General features: G+C 37.5%; 1 protein-coding gene across 1 annotated transcript; it reads left to right on the forward strand.

Annotated features, from left to right (window-relative positions):
• Positions 1-10868: 10868 nt before the first annotated feature.
• On the forward strand, positions 10869-11819 carry LOC110148825 (olfactory receptor 2AJ1-like). Its single transcript, XM_020911033.2, has one exon. It carries the CDS (start codon positions 10872-10874, stop codon positions 11817-11819), a length of 948 nt encoding a protein of 315 aa, XP_020766692.2. The 5' UTR covers positions 10869-10871.
• The last annotated feature ends 5006 nt before the right edge of the window (positions 11820-16825 follow it).

Genomic DNA, 16825 nt, shown 5'->3' on the forward strand with positions numbered 1-16825 from the left:
ATGCCAGTCAGGATGGCTGCTATCCAAAAGTCTACAAGCAATAAATGCTGGAGAGGGTGTGGAGAAAAGGGAACCCTCTTACACTGTTGGTGGGAATGCAAACTAGTACAGCCGCTATGGAGAACAGTGTGGAGATTTCTTAAAAAACTGGAAATAGAACTGCCATATGACCTAGCAATCCCACTTCTGGGCATACACACTGAGGAAACCAGATCTGAAAGAGACACGTGCACCTCAATGTTCATCACAGCACTGTTTATAATAGCCAGGACATGGAAGCAACCTAGATGCCCATCAGCAGACGAATGGATAAGGAAGCTGTGGTACATATACACCATGGAATATTACTCAGCCATTAAAAAGAATTCATTTGAATCAGTTCTAATGAGATGAATGAAACTGGAGCCCATTATACAGAGTGAAGTAAGCCAGAAAGATATTGGGGAAAATTTATGCTCCACCTTCACACAGATCTGAACTCAATGTCTGATAGTATATATATATATATATATATATATATATATATATATATATACACACATATATATACATATATATACACACACACACACTCAAGAAGGATCCATTTTAAAAAATAATACTGAAAACACACCTCCTGACCCACACCAATATAAACACATTTGTGAAATAGTCATCCTTGCCCTTCATTAAAAACAAGATATTGTCAAATAGAGTCTCTGTGTTGTTAAATTTTGTGGTTAAAGTTTGTGGTAAAGTAGTTTGCAGGGACACAATACTTTAGAATGTGAGTTCTGAGACAAAAATTTCAGGACTTGAAACTCTGGATAATCCGCATAACCTTCAGAATGTTGCTTAACATCTATAGAATCCATACAGTTTTTTGTTGATTAAAGAATTGCAAAATGCTAATAAATATAAGATACTTAAAATGTTGTCTGACATGTGTAAATGCTCAATTAGAGTTGGCTGCCAAAATAATTATATGTAAAATAAGTACTTTAGCCAACAGTTTTTGCTTTGTTCACTTACATATTCAGTTTATTTGGTGATGATTTAACTGACTCATGAATCTATTGAATATTAAAATAAGTGGAATCACTTGTTTTTAATGTCACCCCTTGTAACAGGCAGTCTGTAGAATAATCAAGTTTATCTATTTATGCCTAAACACTCGGGAGACTCAATGCAGTGGCAAGTGAGTTCCACCAAGTTGCCTGCCCTGGAGCTTCTACCTAGTGTAAGGGACAGGTCACACACAGAAACCTTAACAGGCAGAGTATTTGCAAACCTTTAAGAGTGGAAACAAAACTTACAAACAAAAGAGGGAATGATGGGAAAGGATTCAGAGAAGGCTGCTTCCCCTTCCTTCATCAAAGGTTTATCTCACTTTGTACAATTAGCACTGAAATAGGCTATCCCTTTAACTCCTTTCACATAAGCTCTTCTGCAGCACCCAGAGGAAAACCTGCTATGTCTCAGTGTCCACACTTTTCTCCACACAAACTATTTCCTCATGCTTTTATTTATTTATTTACTTCCTTCTTTGACTGTTCCATGGGGACAGTTTCCCATGTCACTTTGTCAAAGGGTGGTTGTTTTTTCTCCCAGAAACCACACACAGCAGGACTTCAAGAGGTAGGTAGACGCCCTCTCTGTTTTTCATTGCTCCTCTCAAGACATTTGTTCCCCATATCCCTGTAAACTCACAGCTGCATTGAAGGAAATGCCTGGAGTGAAGATTACTCCATGTCTTTCAGCACTCTGTAAGAAGTAATATTGAAGCAGACACCTGAGTAGTATAAGTAAAGGTTTATTGAGGAAAGCATTGCTTGTAGCCTTTGAGGCAGCATCCGGGCTAGTGTGTTAGATATGAAAAGACTCAACAAAAACATCCTTTCTGGGTAGTGAGAAATGAGTAAAGTGAAATGGGTTGAGATATGAGTCTCGGGAAGACATCAGGGGCCAGGTTAAGAAGGAGTGCAGAGGTCAAGTTCAATGTGCAGAGAGTATAATTAAGCATGAATGTTGATGCTCTAGAACAGATATGACATCCTGACATAGTTGCTCTTTCTGAGCAAGAAAGAGAAGGACAGAAGACAATTCAAAAGATAGCAAGGAAGTCTGTGCACACAGAAGACCTAACAAAATCTTAGAGAGTGGAAGACCATGAAACCCCTAGCAATGATAGAGAAGGTCGTTTATGTGGAAGAGAGAAGGTATAGGCAAAGATATAAAAAACCAAGAAACACAATATCAAATAAGTGCAAATACTTCAGTTTCATAGGAAATGGGAACTGAAGGTAAGGAGATCTTATTTTATGTTTATTTATTTATTTAATTTAAGGTACCCAGTGGAAATTTGCATTCTTAAAACTGTGTCCTAGGAAAAATAAATTAGGGCAAAGGGTGTATTTATGTGGGGAGTAGTTGGAGGCTCAAGTCTACTCGAATCATCATTACAATATTATAACACTTTCAGTTTCTATCCCATAAAGCAAAGTACTAGGCATTTTGGATAAAACATACTAGAATTATACTAGATCTGTTACCTATAAAAATTTATGATCTACTAGAAATGTTAACGGTGGAGCCTGGTGGGCTGCCGTATATGGGGTTGCACAGAGTCGGACACGACCAAAGTGACTTAGCAGCAGCAGTAGCAGGAATGTTAAAGATAGAAAATGAATACCACAGAGCAACCTACAGCTTTTTTCCTTCTCAAATCAATTTTTGAAAATTTTTGTGAGTTATTTCACAATAATATCCATAATTGTCATGATTCATAGTACGTTTCATGGTGTCTTACTGTTCTCTGCTCCTGAATCCCTGGGCTTTGTTTCCTATATAACTCTTCCAGAAAGAATGCAGAACCAAGTATCACCATATGCAGATTCCAAATAGCAGGATAAAGCAACAAGAAAGGTGTATGCCTTCACACACAGTCCCAACACACTTCTGTTTTCCAAATGTATTTAACTGAACACACTTCACTGGCTTCAAGTAGATATGAGAAACATGTGATATCATGCATGTGGTGCAGAGCTCATACAGGTCTACTTAACTTAAAGAGTAGCATGGATGTCTTAGTGCCTCCATGGCCACACATAGCATGCAATCATGTGAAGGAATAACCTATGAGAAGCATTTACATAGAATCAGTAGGAGATGGTGATTTGCAAATAGAAGAGGGAAGACAGAAAGAGAAGTTAGAATGATTTTCTGATTTCTGGAGGGGCAATTATATGCAATGTGATCACTCATTGCTTCAGGGGACTTACTTGGGCAGTTCAGCATTGTACATGATGAATTTCATGTCAATGTGAGATGCTAATCACAAGATTCTCTTAAATGGGAGAGGCAGCAAGAAGAAACAGAAGTAAGATCATTCTACAATAATTTCTTGGGGCATGATGTAGTACTCTGAGAAGTCTGCAGGGAAAAATGTGTAATGGCAATATCACTGACTATTATTAAATGAAATTGTGAACAGCTCTCCTGACATTTCCAAATAAGAGGCAACAAATAACATTGCTTTCCTCTGTTGCACAGGTCTATACATGTGTAAAAGTGTGAGGAAGCCAATCTAAACAACCTCATTCAACATGCTGAGTTGGTTTCTCCCCCAGAAACTCTCTAATTTTAACATATAGTGAGCAAAATTGAATTTTTGGTTCACTTCGTTGAAATTTACTTCTATTTATTTGATTATATTCTCTAATGTCCTATCTATTTCTCTTTCTGTCTCTCTGGTATATAATAGCTTAAAAGTATATTTTAAATATGAAGAAAGGATAATATATTGATAGAAACTAACAGAATAATCATAGAAACAAACATATATCAGTAATTTTTAAAATAAGCATTTGAGGACTTATGATGGTACAGGGTCTCAGTGTGGGTAGACTAGACATTATCCATACGTAATACTAAAATGATGTATTAAGTTTTGAATCAGGATGATTATAGCAAAATAGACCATTATTGGAAAAAGCAAAATTAGCACAAAATTATTCCAGGTGTGAGAAAAAATCAGCAACTTTGTATACAGACATTGAAATTCAGTTGGCTGTAATCACTGATGTTTGAGGCTTATGATCAACTAGCTCTTGGCAGGCAGCACTGCCTGAAATCTGAACCTACATATATATCAAATTTTTACTTAGCTAGTAAATCAAACCAGTGAAAAGAGTCAGGACCAAATTTGCGTGCATATATCCTACAAAACTCATTCATATGTTGATCTTTTAAAATTCATAAAATCATAACAAACTGCTGTTAACATTCCAAGGAATTAAATGTAAAATTAGAATTTGTCTATTTCATAATGATAAAAAAAGTAATCTATGGATGATTCATGTTGATATTTGGCAGAAAACAACAAAATTCTGTAAAGCAATTATCCTTCAATCAAAAAAAAAAGTTAAAAAGTAGTTAACTTAATGGATAAACATCCAATAGCAAAACATACCCACTTCAAAAAATGCCTGGAAGTCCTTTGGCTTTAATTGCCAAATACACATCAGTAACTCTCATTTTCATATGCAGCTAAGTGTAAACAAGTTTGAGATTCACACTACTTTTCCCCCCTTCTCTGTTTAGTTCTAACTTGAATATTTATTTATTTATAGGTAAAATAAGGAATTCATGGTGGGACATGAGAATCACACTTTCAGCAATGACTTCATTCTTTTGGAACTTTTGACTTCTTCTCAAGCAAGTCTGGTATTCTTTTCCTTTATAGTCTTCTCATTTTTGTTTTGACTTTAACAGAAAATATAGTTATGATTCTCATTATACATAGGGAATCATGACTCCATACTCCAATGTACTTCCTGCCTAGGCATATCTCTTTTATGGATATCTTGCATATTTCAAACATTGTTCCCAAAATGGTTACTGATTTCCTGTCAGGCAACAAAACTATTTCTTGCAGCTTGTGGCTTCCAGATATTTCTATCCCTCACCCTCTTGGGTGGCAAGTGTCTTGTCCTGGTAGCAATGTCCGATGATCACTATGTAGCCATCTGTCTCCCACTGCCCTACCACATTCTTGTGAATGACTATGTCAGCTTTCTCATGTCTGAGGGGCCTGGTTTATTGGGATAATCAACTCCATAGTTCACACAGCTTACACACTTCACTTTCCCTTCTGTGGCATAAGAGTCACTGACCACCTTTTTCTGTGAATTTCTTGCCATGTTGGTGTTATCAGAAAACTAAGATCATGGAATCTGGTCCCATCACTTCATGACAAATAGATGGAGAAACAGTGGAAACAGTGACAGATTTTATGTTGGGAGGCTCCAAAATCACTGCAGATGGTGACAGCAGCCATGAAATTAAAAGACGCTTACTGCTTGGAAGAAAAGTTATGACCAACCTAGACAGCGCACTAAAAAGCAGAGATATTGCTTTGCCAACAAGGGTCTGTCTAGTCAAGGTTATCATTTTTCCAGTAGTCATGTATGGATGTGAGAGTTGGACTATAATGAAAGTTGAGTGCCAAAGAACTGATGCTTTTGAACTGTGGTTTTGGAGAAGACTCTTGAGGGTCCTAGAACTGCGAGGAGATCCAACGAGCCTGCCCTAAAAGTAATCAGTCCTGAATATTCATTGGAAGGACTGATGCTTAAGCTGAAACTCCAATACTTTGGCCACTTGATGTGAACAACTGACTCATTTGTAAAGACCCTGATGCTGGGAAAGATTGAAAGTGGGAGGAGAAGGGGACAACAGAGGATGAGATGGTTGGATGCCATCACCAACTCAATGGACATGAGTTTGAGCAATCCCCGGGAATTGGTGACGGACAGGGAAGCCTGGTGTGCTGCAGTCCATGGGATCACAAAGAGTCAGACAGGACTGAGTGACTGAACTGAACTGGTGTTGTCCTGTGTGGACACAACACACTATGAATGAGGTGTTTATGTAAGTGTCATCATTTTCCTGCTTATCCCTTCCTCTCTAATCTTTGCCTCTTATGCTCAAATTCTCTTTACTATCCCCAAATGAAATCATCAGAGGCATGGAAAAAGTCATTTTCTACCTGTTTCTTCCACATGATTGTAGTCATAATGTTCTATGGGTCATTTATTTTCACATATATGAGACCTAAAAAGTAGTCCACTCCAGGCCAGGATAAGTTCCTGGCAATATTCTATACCATCCTCACACTGTCTTTCAACCCAATTATCTACAGCTTTAGGAATAAAGATGTTCTGGAAGCACTGAGAAATATGCTCAAAAGTAACTTTGTCCAGAAAAAACAATAGAAAAAAACCTTGAAATACATGTTCTCTATTTCCACAGTCATATTTAGAGGATGTCTGTTATTCATATCTCTGAAAAGATAATAAAGAATTATTACCTCTTCAAGTGTAGAAAGAGGCAGATACTTCCAAAATCCTTATAATAATAAAGTTTATCACAGGTATTTGTTTTGTGAATAAGTAGTGAGTGCCAATATACTTCTGACTCACCGCACTGAAATTTGCTTTTATTCACATGGTCATATTCTCCCATAACCTGCAGATTCTCTCTCTCTCTCAACTTAGTGAAGTGAGTGAAGTCGCTCAGTCCTGTCTAACTCTGCAACCCCATGGACTATAGCCTACCAGGCTCCTCCATCCATGGGATTTTCCAGTCAAGAGTACTGGAGTGGGTTGCCATTTCCTTCTCCAGGGGATCTACCCGACCCAGGGATCGAACCCAGGTCTCCTGCAATGTAGGCAGATGCTATACAGTCTGAGTCACCAGGGAAGTCCTCTCAGCTTATTTAGAATATAATTGCTAAATGCATGTTTAAATTATAAAGAAATAATATACTGATTATAGAAACACTAATAGGCTAATGATAGAAATATTGATATACTACTTATATAAATAATAGTAAGAACAATAATCACTGTTTCTGAGTGTTTACTATATGCCAAGTTTTGTTCCATGTGTGTGCATATGTGCATGTGTATGTGTCATTTAATATATTGTTTAATGTGACTCATTTAATCTTAAAATCAGCTATATGATAAGGTACTGTTATCATCTTTATTTAAAAGAAATTGATTTCAGATATATTTTAATGACTGATAGGTGCTTTGCTCTATAATGAGACATAAAATTAAATATTTAAATATATACATCTGAATTGTATTTTCTTTTTTATCTCTTCAAAGCATTAGGAAATGTTTAGCTTATGTTGTTACTTTGCTAAGATAATTACTTGAGTCAAAATCATACACACCACTAGTTTAGATAATATCTCTTATACATTTATTAGACCCATATTCCATATCAGTTCAGTTCAGCTCAGTCACTCAGTAGTGTCAGACTCTTTGTGACCCCATGAACCACAGCATACCAGGCCTCCCTGTCCATCAACAACTCCGGGAGTCCACCCAAATCCATGTCCAATGAGTCGGTGATGCCATCCAACCATCTCACCCACTGTTGTCCCCTTCTCCTGCCCTCAATCTTTCCGAGCATCAGGGTCTTTGCAAATGAGTCAGCTCTTCTCATCAGATGGCAAAAGTATTGGAGTTTCAGCTTCAACATCAGTCCTTCCAAGGAACACCCAGGACTATCTCCTTTAGGATGGACTGGTTGGATCTCCTTGCAGTCCAAGGGACTCTCAAGAATCTTATCCAACACCACAGTTCAAAAGCATCAGTTCTTTGGCACTCAGCTTTCTTTATATTCCATGACTACTAGAAAAAACATAGCCTGGACTAGACGGACCTTTGTTGGCAAAGTAATGTCTCTGCTTTTTAATATGCTGTCTAGGTTGGTCATAACTTTGCTTCCAAGGAGTAAGCTTCTTTTAATTTCGAGGCTGCAAATCACCATCTGCAGTGATTTTGGAGGCCCCCCCCCCAAAATAAAGTCAGCTACTGTTTCCACTGTTTCCCCATCTATTTGCCATGAAGTGATGGGACAGGATCACTGTTTTCTGAATGTTGAGCTTTAAGGCAACTTTTTCACTCTCCTCTTTCACTTTCATCAAGAGGCTCTTTAGTTCTTCTTCACTTTCTTCTATAAAGGTGGTGTCATTTGCATATCTGAGGTTATTGATATTTTTCCCAGCAATCTTGATTCCAGCTTGTGCTTCATCCATCCCAGCGTTTCTCATGATGTACTTTGCATAGAAGTGAAATACAGCCTTGACATACTCCTTTTCCTATGTGGAACCTGTCTGTTGTTCCATGTCCAGTTCTGTTGCTTCCTGACCTGCCAGTTCTAACTGTTGCTTCCTGACCTGCATACAGGTTTCTCAAGAGGCAGGTCAGGTGGCCTGGTATTCCCATCTCTTTCAGAATTTTCCACAGTTTGTTGTGATCCACACAGACAAAAGCAATAAAGCAGAAATAGATGTTTTTCTGGAACTATCTTGCTTCGATGATCCAGTGAATGTTGACAATTTGTTCTCTGGTTCCTCTGCCTTTTCTAAAATCAGCTTGAACATCTGGAATTTCACGGTTCATGTATTGCTAAAGCCTGGCTTGGAGAATTTTGAGCATTATTTTACTAGCATGTGAGATGAGTGCAATTGTGCAGTAGTTTGAGCATTCTTTGGGATTGCCTTTCTTAGGGATTGGAATGAAAACTGCCCTTTTCCAGTCCTGTGGCCACTGCTGAGTTTTCAAATTTGCTGGTATATTGAGTGCAGCACTTTCATAGCATTGTCTTTCAGGATTTGAAATAGCTCAACTTATTCCATATCAGCTTATTAAAAATTATTAATTATTTTGTTCTAGTCATGTTTAAGGGAATTCAGTGTCTGATTATTGCCTCTTCCATGAAATTTCATTGTAATTAGTTGAATTATTAGTAACAACGAGATATTTTGAATCATTTGCACATCAACCAAATCTGATACTCAATATTTTATGATAGAGATTATAAATATCATGTCAAATGAGTCATTGCTATTATAAGTTTATAGGAAAGTTTTACAAATAAAAATAGCAGTCATATAGTATAAAATATAAATGCTTTCCACAAAATTAATATTGTAAAGTATTTTCATATAAAACTTTTTTTTAAAATATATTTTTTAGAAATGACATCAAGTTTTAATCTTTTCTTTGCCTTTTGGTCAATACTTTAAAGACCAGTTATAGGAGCATACAAACAATTATCTTCTAAATATGTAGTCTCAACTATACTGTATTAAGTATATTTATATATATTGAATATGTAATAATATTACATATATTAATATCTTAAGATTAGTAATTGGCTTCTACTTCAATCTAAGTTTGCAATATATAAACCTAATTTATATAATAAGACAGCTACTAGAAAAATGAAAAAAGTATTATGAGTCAAGTCAAAATGCATTGATATATACTATATTTTGAGAATATTGATAAATGCAAAATGATGAAAATGATTTGAGTGTAGTACATTCACTGAATAAAGAATACAAGGTATTTCTATTTCCTATAAGGAAAGATTGAAACATACTGCTTTTATAATATAAAATAATACCTAAAAATGATATCATTTTCTATTTAGATTCCAAGCATTTAGAAGATAAAGGGATGTCAGCTATGTGTTACATCTCTTTTCTGGCATTTAATATTAGTAAACCAGGAAAATTTGGATGTAAATGGAGTGGAGAAGACTTTACCTTGTGTAAGACTTGTATATATGTGGAAGTCTGATATATAACATGTGTTTACTCAGTTTTTTAGCTTTGTGTAAGGAGGCTCACCACTTGAGCATTCCTCTTTGAATTCAAGAAAAGCTTTCATTCCAGATTTTAGAAATCACAGACATTTTTTTTTCCATCTTTCCAGTTTCATGGGAGAATATTCAGATGCTTCAATTAAGCTAAGTTTTACAATAAACAGTTGCAAAAATTTTAGGTACTTCATTGACTTCATTTAAAAATGAGTCACCTCATTTTTCACCTACCTCCTAAGGGTAGGGTAAATATGATAGAAGTAAGATAATAAATATGTTAGGGAATATATAATGGAGTACAAACTATATCTGAAATCAAAATAATAAACATACTTGTGTAGACAAAACAGACTGTCTAAAAACATAAATACAATTGATGCCTCATTGAAGACCTTTCATATCAGAGATCTTAGAAACATAAATCAAAAATCTCCTCAATAAGAATCTGGGAAGCTTCCATGGTCCAGGGACTCTACTAACAGGAATTTAGTGTGAATAGACACTGTCCATTCTTCTTAACACTAGAATGAAGTGATGTTTTGATTCAGGATGACTACATTGAAATAAACTGTTAATGTAAAAAGCAAAACCAGAAGGACAAAATGATTCTATGCATTGGGAAAAAGTCAACAATTTTGGATATCAATATAGTAAATGTGAGTTACAGTAATATGCACTGATTTTAGAGACTAAATTATAATCAGTCAGTTCATGGGAAACACCACTGCCTTCAGACTGAATCTGTCTACACCAAATTTTACTTAGCTGTAGATCAAACCAGTAGAAACAGCAAGAACCATGTATACATGCATACATCTGCAAATCCCATTCATATGATGATCTTTTAAAACTTTTAAAATGACAGCAAAACAGTGTTAACATTTCAGGGAATTAAATATATAATTAAGTTTATTCTTATATAAATAAAGTATATACAAATTATGTTTATTTCATAATGGATAAAATAATTAAATTGTCCAGCAAATAAATACCTATAGTGGAAAACATGCCCAATTAAAAAATTCTCTGAGAGTCCATTGGCTTTACCTGGAAAATAGAGCTAAAAAGGAATATGCCTATCTTATTATATAGTTAAATGTAAAGGAGGTTGAGATTTATGCTAATTTTTCTTTTTTTTTCATTCTATCTTTTATTTATCCATATTTGTTTGTTTATTTGTTTATTTCAGGTAAAGCAAGGATTTCATGATGGGATATGACAATCACACTTCCAGCAGTGACTTCATTCTTTTGGGACTCTTCTCTTCTTCCCAAACAAGTCTGATTTTCCTCTCCTTTATAGTCATCATTTTCATTATAACTATAACAGAAAATACAATGATGATTATCCTTATCCACAAGGAATCAAGACTCCATACTCCAATGTATTTCCTGCTCAGTCATCTCTCTTTTATGGATATCTTGCATACTAGCAACATTGTTCCCAAAATGATCACTGACTTTCTGTCAGGCAGCAAAACTATTTCATTTGCAGCCTGTGGCTTCCAGATATTTCTATCCCTTACCCTCTTGGGTGGTGAGTGCCTTCTCCTGGCAGCAATGTCCTATGATCGCTATGTAGCCATCTGTCACCCACTGCGCTACCCCATTCTTATGAATGACTGTGTCAGCGTTCTCATGGCTGGAGGGGCCTGGTTTATTGGGATAATGAACTCCATAGTTCACACAGCTTACGCACTTCACTTTCCCTTTTGTGGCTCAAGAGCCATTGATCACTTTTTCTGTGAAGTCCCCGCCATGTTGGTGTTGTCCTGTGTGGACACAACACGCTATGAACGAGCAGCTTATGCAAGTGGCATCATTTTCCTGTTTATCCCTTCCTCTCTAATCTTTGCATCTTATGCTCAAATTCTCTTTACTGTCCTCCAAATGAAATCAAAAGAGGCAAGGAAAAAGTCATTTTCTACCTGTTTCTTCCACATGATTGTGGTCATAATGTACTATGGGCCTTTTATTTTCACGTACATGAGACCTAAAAAGTACCACACTCCAGGTCAGGATAAGTTGCTGGCAATATTCTATACCATCCTCACACCATCTTTCAACCCAATTATCTACAGTATCAGGAATAAAGATGTCTTAATTGCAATGAAAAATATGCTCAGAAGTAATTTTCTCCATAAAATATTATAGGGAAAAAGCTTAAAGTGTATATTGTTGTCTCTTTCCATAATAAATATTTAGAGGATATCTGTTATCCAAATCTCTAGAAAGCCTTTATCTCTTCAGGTGTGCAAAGATGGATATTTCTGAAACCTTGATAATAGTAAAGTTGTCACAGATATTTGTTTTATAAATACATATATCTAAAACTGTATCTGTCTCTCTATGTTGCCAATTATAATTACCAAGCCTCCAATTATAGAACATCAAAGATGACTAAAGGTTAATTTTATTTTCCCACTAAAATCATACAAATTTGTAAAAATTATCTTTTATGATATATAGCATTATATATAGATATATACATATATGATGTATGTGAGAGAGGAATTCATATGATTTCTGTATTTTTATGAAACTAAAAAATGATATTTCAAACCTTATAGTAAGTTATCAAATATTTATAAAAAGTCATAAGCGAAAAGGTGAAGGTGGCAAAAAATGGAAACGAAGTTATGAGATAAATAAGTCATGGGGAATTAATGAACAGCATGATGATTACAGTTAAAAATGCTATATTGTATATTTGAAAGACACTAAGAGAGTAGACTTTTAAAAGATCTCATCACAAGAAAAAATTGTAGAGTTTTCCAAAACACACACCCTATGAAGACTGAGTAGTGAGTAGAAAATTTGACTAGACCTATAATTAGTAAGGAGCTTAAATTAGTAATTAAAATTTCCCAACAAAGAAAATCTGTAAACCAGATAATGTCATTGGTTAGTTTTAGCAGTCATATATAACAGAATTAATGTCAGTCATTTTCCATATCTTCCCAAAAACCAGAGAAGGAGGTATCACTCATTATCTCATTCTATGAGGTCACAATTACACTGATACCAAATTCAGGAAAAGATTCTATAAGAAAAGACATTGAGGGGAGGGGACCTAAGATGGTGGAGGAATAGGACGGGAGACCACTTGCTCCCCGACCAAAGGAGGACTTTCTCTCCTCATTGAAAGAACATTTGAACACTGAGCAAATTACACAAAACAACTTCTGAATGCTGGCAGAAGACATAAGGCACCTAGAAAGGCAGCCCATTGTCTTCAAAATGAGGTAGGACAAAATATAAAAGATAAAAAGAGAGACAAAAGAGGTGGGGATGGAGATCCATCCCTGAGAAGGGAGTCTTAAAAGAGAAGTTTCCAAACACCAGGAACCACTCTCACCAGCGGATCTGTGGGGAATCTTGGAATCTCAGAGGGCAACATAACTGGAAGGAAAAATAAATAAATAAATAATTAAAATCCACAGATTATATGCCTAATGGCAACTCCCAGCGCTGGCAGCCGCCACCAGCAAGCAGGGGTTGAACAGGGAGGCGTGAGCTGCATTGCTTAGGGTAAGGACTGGGCCTAAATGACCTGAGGGAAATTTGAGGGAACTAACTTGAGATAGCAACCCAGACTGTGGGCTAGCCAGAGAGAGAGAGAAGGAAAAAAAAGAGAGAGAGAGAAAGAACTATCCTGTGAAAAGCCCTAACCTGAGGCACTGCCAGGCCTGCTCACAGAACAAAGGACTGAGCAAATACCAGGGGAGAGCTAGCAGGCTGCGGACTGGCCCATCCCCCGCTGGAGACAAGCAGGCGAGAGTGGGCGGTGGGGGTGGGGTGGACAGCCAGAGCTGGAAAGGGGCAATCGTGGCCCCAGAGAGGCATCCTCTACCAAACTGCAAACAGGCTCTGTTGCTAACCAAGAGTTCTTGAGATTCTGGATGGTTGACATCCGCCAGCAGGGTCTCAGCCAGAGATCAGCTCCCCAGAGAGACACATGGCACCCCTGAGAAAGTGTGCCCATTGTACACCCAGAAAACTGAGTGGATGGGACGGAGTAGAGGGAGAGGCTATAAGACATACCGCCTACCCAGGGGTGACTGCGCTCTCCAAGCACCTGGTCACCTGGGCTGCTCGGACTTGGGAAGGGCACAAAATGCAGGCCCAACTGAGTCTGCACCTTTGGGGAGTACTCGAGAACTTGAACCTGAACAGCTTAGACCTGGGAAGTGCATGCAACCCAGGGCCTGCCTCAGACAGTTCCCCACAGAGCAACCTGGAGCCTGAGCAGTGTAGACCAGGAAAGCACATACTCTGCGAGCAGGGGCAAACCCAGTGCAGCTGAAACACTGCGAGCACTCCCCACACATGCCAGTGATATTTGTTTGAAGTGTTCCTCCCTCTCCACAGCACGACTGAACAAGCGAGCCTAAATAAGTGACCACCTTCACCCCCTTGTGTCAGGGCGGAAATTAAACACTGAATAGACCAGCAAACAGAAGAAGCTGAAATAAACAGAGGGAACCGCTTTGGAAGTGACAGGTGCAACAGATTAAAACCCTGTAGTTAGCACCTACTACATTGGAAGGGGCCTGTAGATCTTGAGAAGTATAAGCTGGATCAAGGAACTATCTGAAACTGAAGTGAACCCACACTGCCCACAATAGCTCCAGAGAAATTCCTAGATATATTTTTACTATTACCATTTTTTAAATTTTTAATTTCTTTTAAGTACTCTTTACTCCTTTAATTTTCATTTTTATAACCTACTATTACCTTGCAAAAAAAAAACCCGATTATTAAAGCAAATGTCATATATATATTTTATAATTCTTGTGACTTTGTTTTGTTTTCATATTGTATTTTTGAGAATCTAACCTCTACTCTAGATTTTTAATCTTTGCTTTTTGGTATTTGTTATCAATTTTGTACCTTTAAGAACCCAATCTTCAGTACCCATTTTTACTTAGGAGTGAGATAACTGCTTTGATTTCTCTCTTCCACTTTTGACTCTCCTTTTTCTCCACCAGGTCACCTCTGTCTCCCTCCCTCCCCCTTCTCTTCTCTACCCAACTCCGTGAATCTCTTTGTGTGTTCTGGGCTGTGGAGAACACTTAGGGACCTGATTACTGGCTAGATCTGTCTCTCTCCTTTTGAGTCCCCCTTTTCTCCTCCTGGCCACCTCTGTCTCCTTCCTCCCTCTTCTCTTCTCTGTGTAACTCTGTGAAATCTCTGAGGGGTCCAGACTGCGGAGAGCAAATAGGGAAGTGATTACTGGCTAGCTTGCTCTCTCCTGTTTTGATTCCCCCTCTTCTCCTCCTGGTCACCTCTATCTCCCTTCTCCCTCTTCTCTTCTCCATGTAACTCTGTGAACCTCTCTGGGTGTCCCTCATTGTGGAGAAACTTTTCATCATTAACCTAGATGTTTTATAATCAGTGCTGTATAGATGGAGAAGTCTTGAGGCTAATGAAAGACTAAGACTGAAAACCAGAGGCAGGAGGCTTAAATCCAAAACCTGAGAACACCAGAGAACTCCTGACTTCAGGGATCATGAATGAATAAGAGCTCATCAAAACCCTCCATACCTACACTGAAACCAAGCACCACCCACGAGCCAGCAAGTTCCAGAGCAAGACATACCATGCAAATTCTCCAGCAACACAGGAACATAGCCCTGAGCTTCAATATACAGGCTGCCCAAAGTCACACCAAACCCATTGACATCTCAAAACTCACTACTGGACACTTCATTGCACTACAGAGAGAAGAAACCCAGCTCCACCCACCAGAACACCAACACAAGCTTCCCTAACCAGGAAACCTTGACAAGCCACCTGTCCAACCCCACCCACAGCAAGGAACCTCCATAATAAAGAGGAACCACAAACTGTCAGAATATGGAAAGACCACCCCAAACACAGCAATATAAACAAGACAAAAAGGCAGATAAATACTCAGCAGGTAAAGGAACAGGATAAATGCCCACCAAACCAAACAAAAGAAGAGGAGATAAGGAGTCAACCTGAAAAAGAATTCAGAATAATGATAGTGAAAATGATTGAAAATCTTGAAAACAAAAGGGAGTTACAGATAAATAACCTGGAGACAAGGATTGAGAAGATGCAAGAAATGTTTAACAAGGACCTAGAAGAAATAAGAAAGAGTCAATATATGATGAATAAGGCAATAAATGAGATCAAAATCACTCTGGAGGGAACCAACAGTAGAATAACAGAGGCAGAAGATAGGATAAGTAAGGTAGAGGATAGAATGGTAGAAATAAAGGAAGCAGAGAGAAAAAAAGAAAAAAAAAAGAAAAGAAATGAGGACAACCTCAGAGACCTCTGGGATGATATTAAATGCCCCAACATTCAAATCATAGGAGTCCCAGAAGAAGACAAAAAGAAAGACCATGAGAAAATACTTGAGATAATAGTCGAAAACTTCCCTAAAATGGGGAAGGAAATAGTCACACAAGTCCAAGAAACCCAGAAAGTCCCAAACAGGATACACCCAAGGCAAAACACCCCAAGGCACATATTAATCAAATTAATAAAGCTCAAACACAAAGAACAAATATTAAAAGCAGCAAGGGAAAAACCACAAATAACATACAAGGGGATTCCTATAAGGATAACAGCTGATCTTTCAATAGAACTCTTCAAGACAGAAAGATATATTTAAAGTGATGATAGAGAAAAACCTACAACCCAGATTACTGTACCTAGCAAGGATCTCATTCAAATATGAAGGAGAAATCAAAAGCTTTACAGACAAGCAAAAGCTGAGAGAATTCAGCGCCACCAAACCAGGTCCTCAACAAATGCTAAAGGATCTTCTCTAGACAGGATGCACAGAAAGTGTGTATAAACTCGAACCCAAAACAACAAAGTAAATGGCAACGGGATACTTATCAATAGTTACCTTAAATGTAAATGGGTTGAATGCCCCAACCAAAAGACAAAGACTGGCTGAATGGATAAAAAAACAAGACCCCTATATATGTTGTCTACAAGAGACCCACCTCAAAACAAGGGACACATACAGACTGAAAGTGAAGGGCTGGAAAAAGATATTCCATGCAAATAGAGACCAAAAGAAAGCAGGAGTAGCAATACTCATATCAGATAAAATAGACTTCAAAATAAAGGCTGTGAAAAGATACAAAGAAAGACATTACATAATGATCAAATGACCA

This window comes from Odocoileus virginianus, chromosome 3 (assembly GCF_023699985.2).
Source record: "Odocoileus virginianus isolate 20LAN1187 ecotype Illinois chromosome 3, Ovbor_1.2, whole genome shotgun sequence".
Lineage (NCBI taxonomy): Eukaryota > Metazoa > Chordata > Mammalia > Artiodactyla > Cervidae > Odocoileus > Odocoileus virginianus.

Bases quoted from the DNA above. Each gene is read 5' to 3' on its own strand.
- LOC110148825 (XM_020911033.2), top strand. From the start codon at position 10,872: ATGATGGGATATGACAATCACACTTCCAGCAGTGACTTCATTCTTTTG.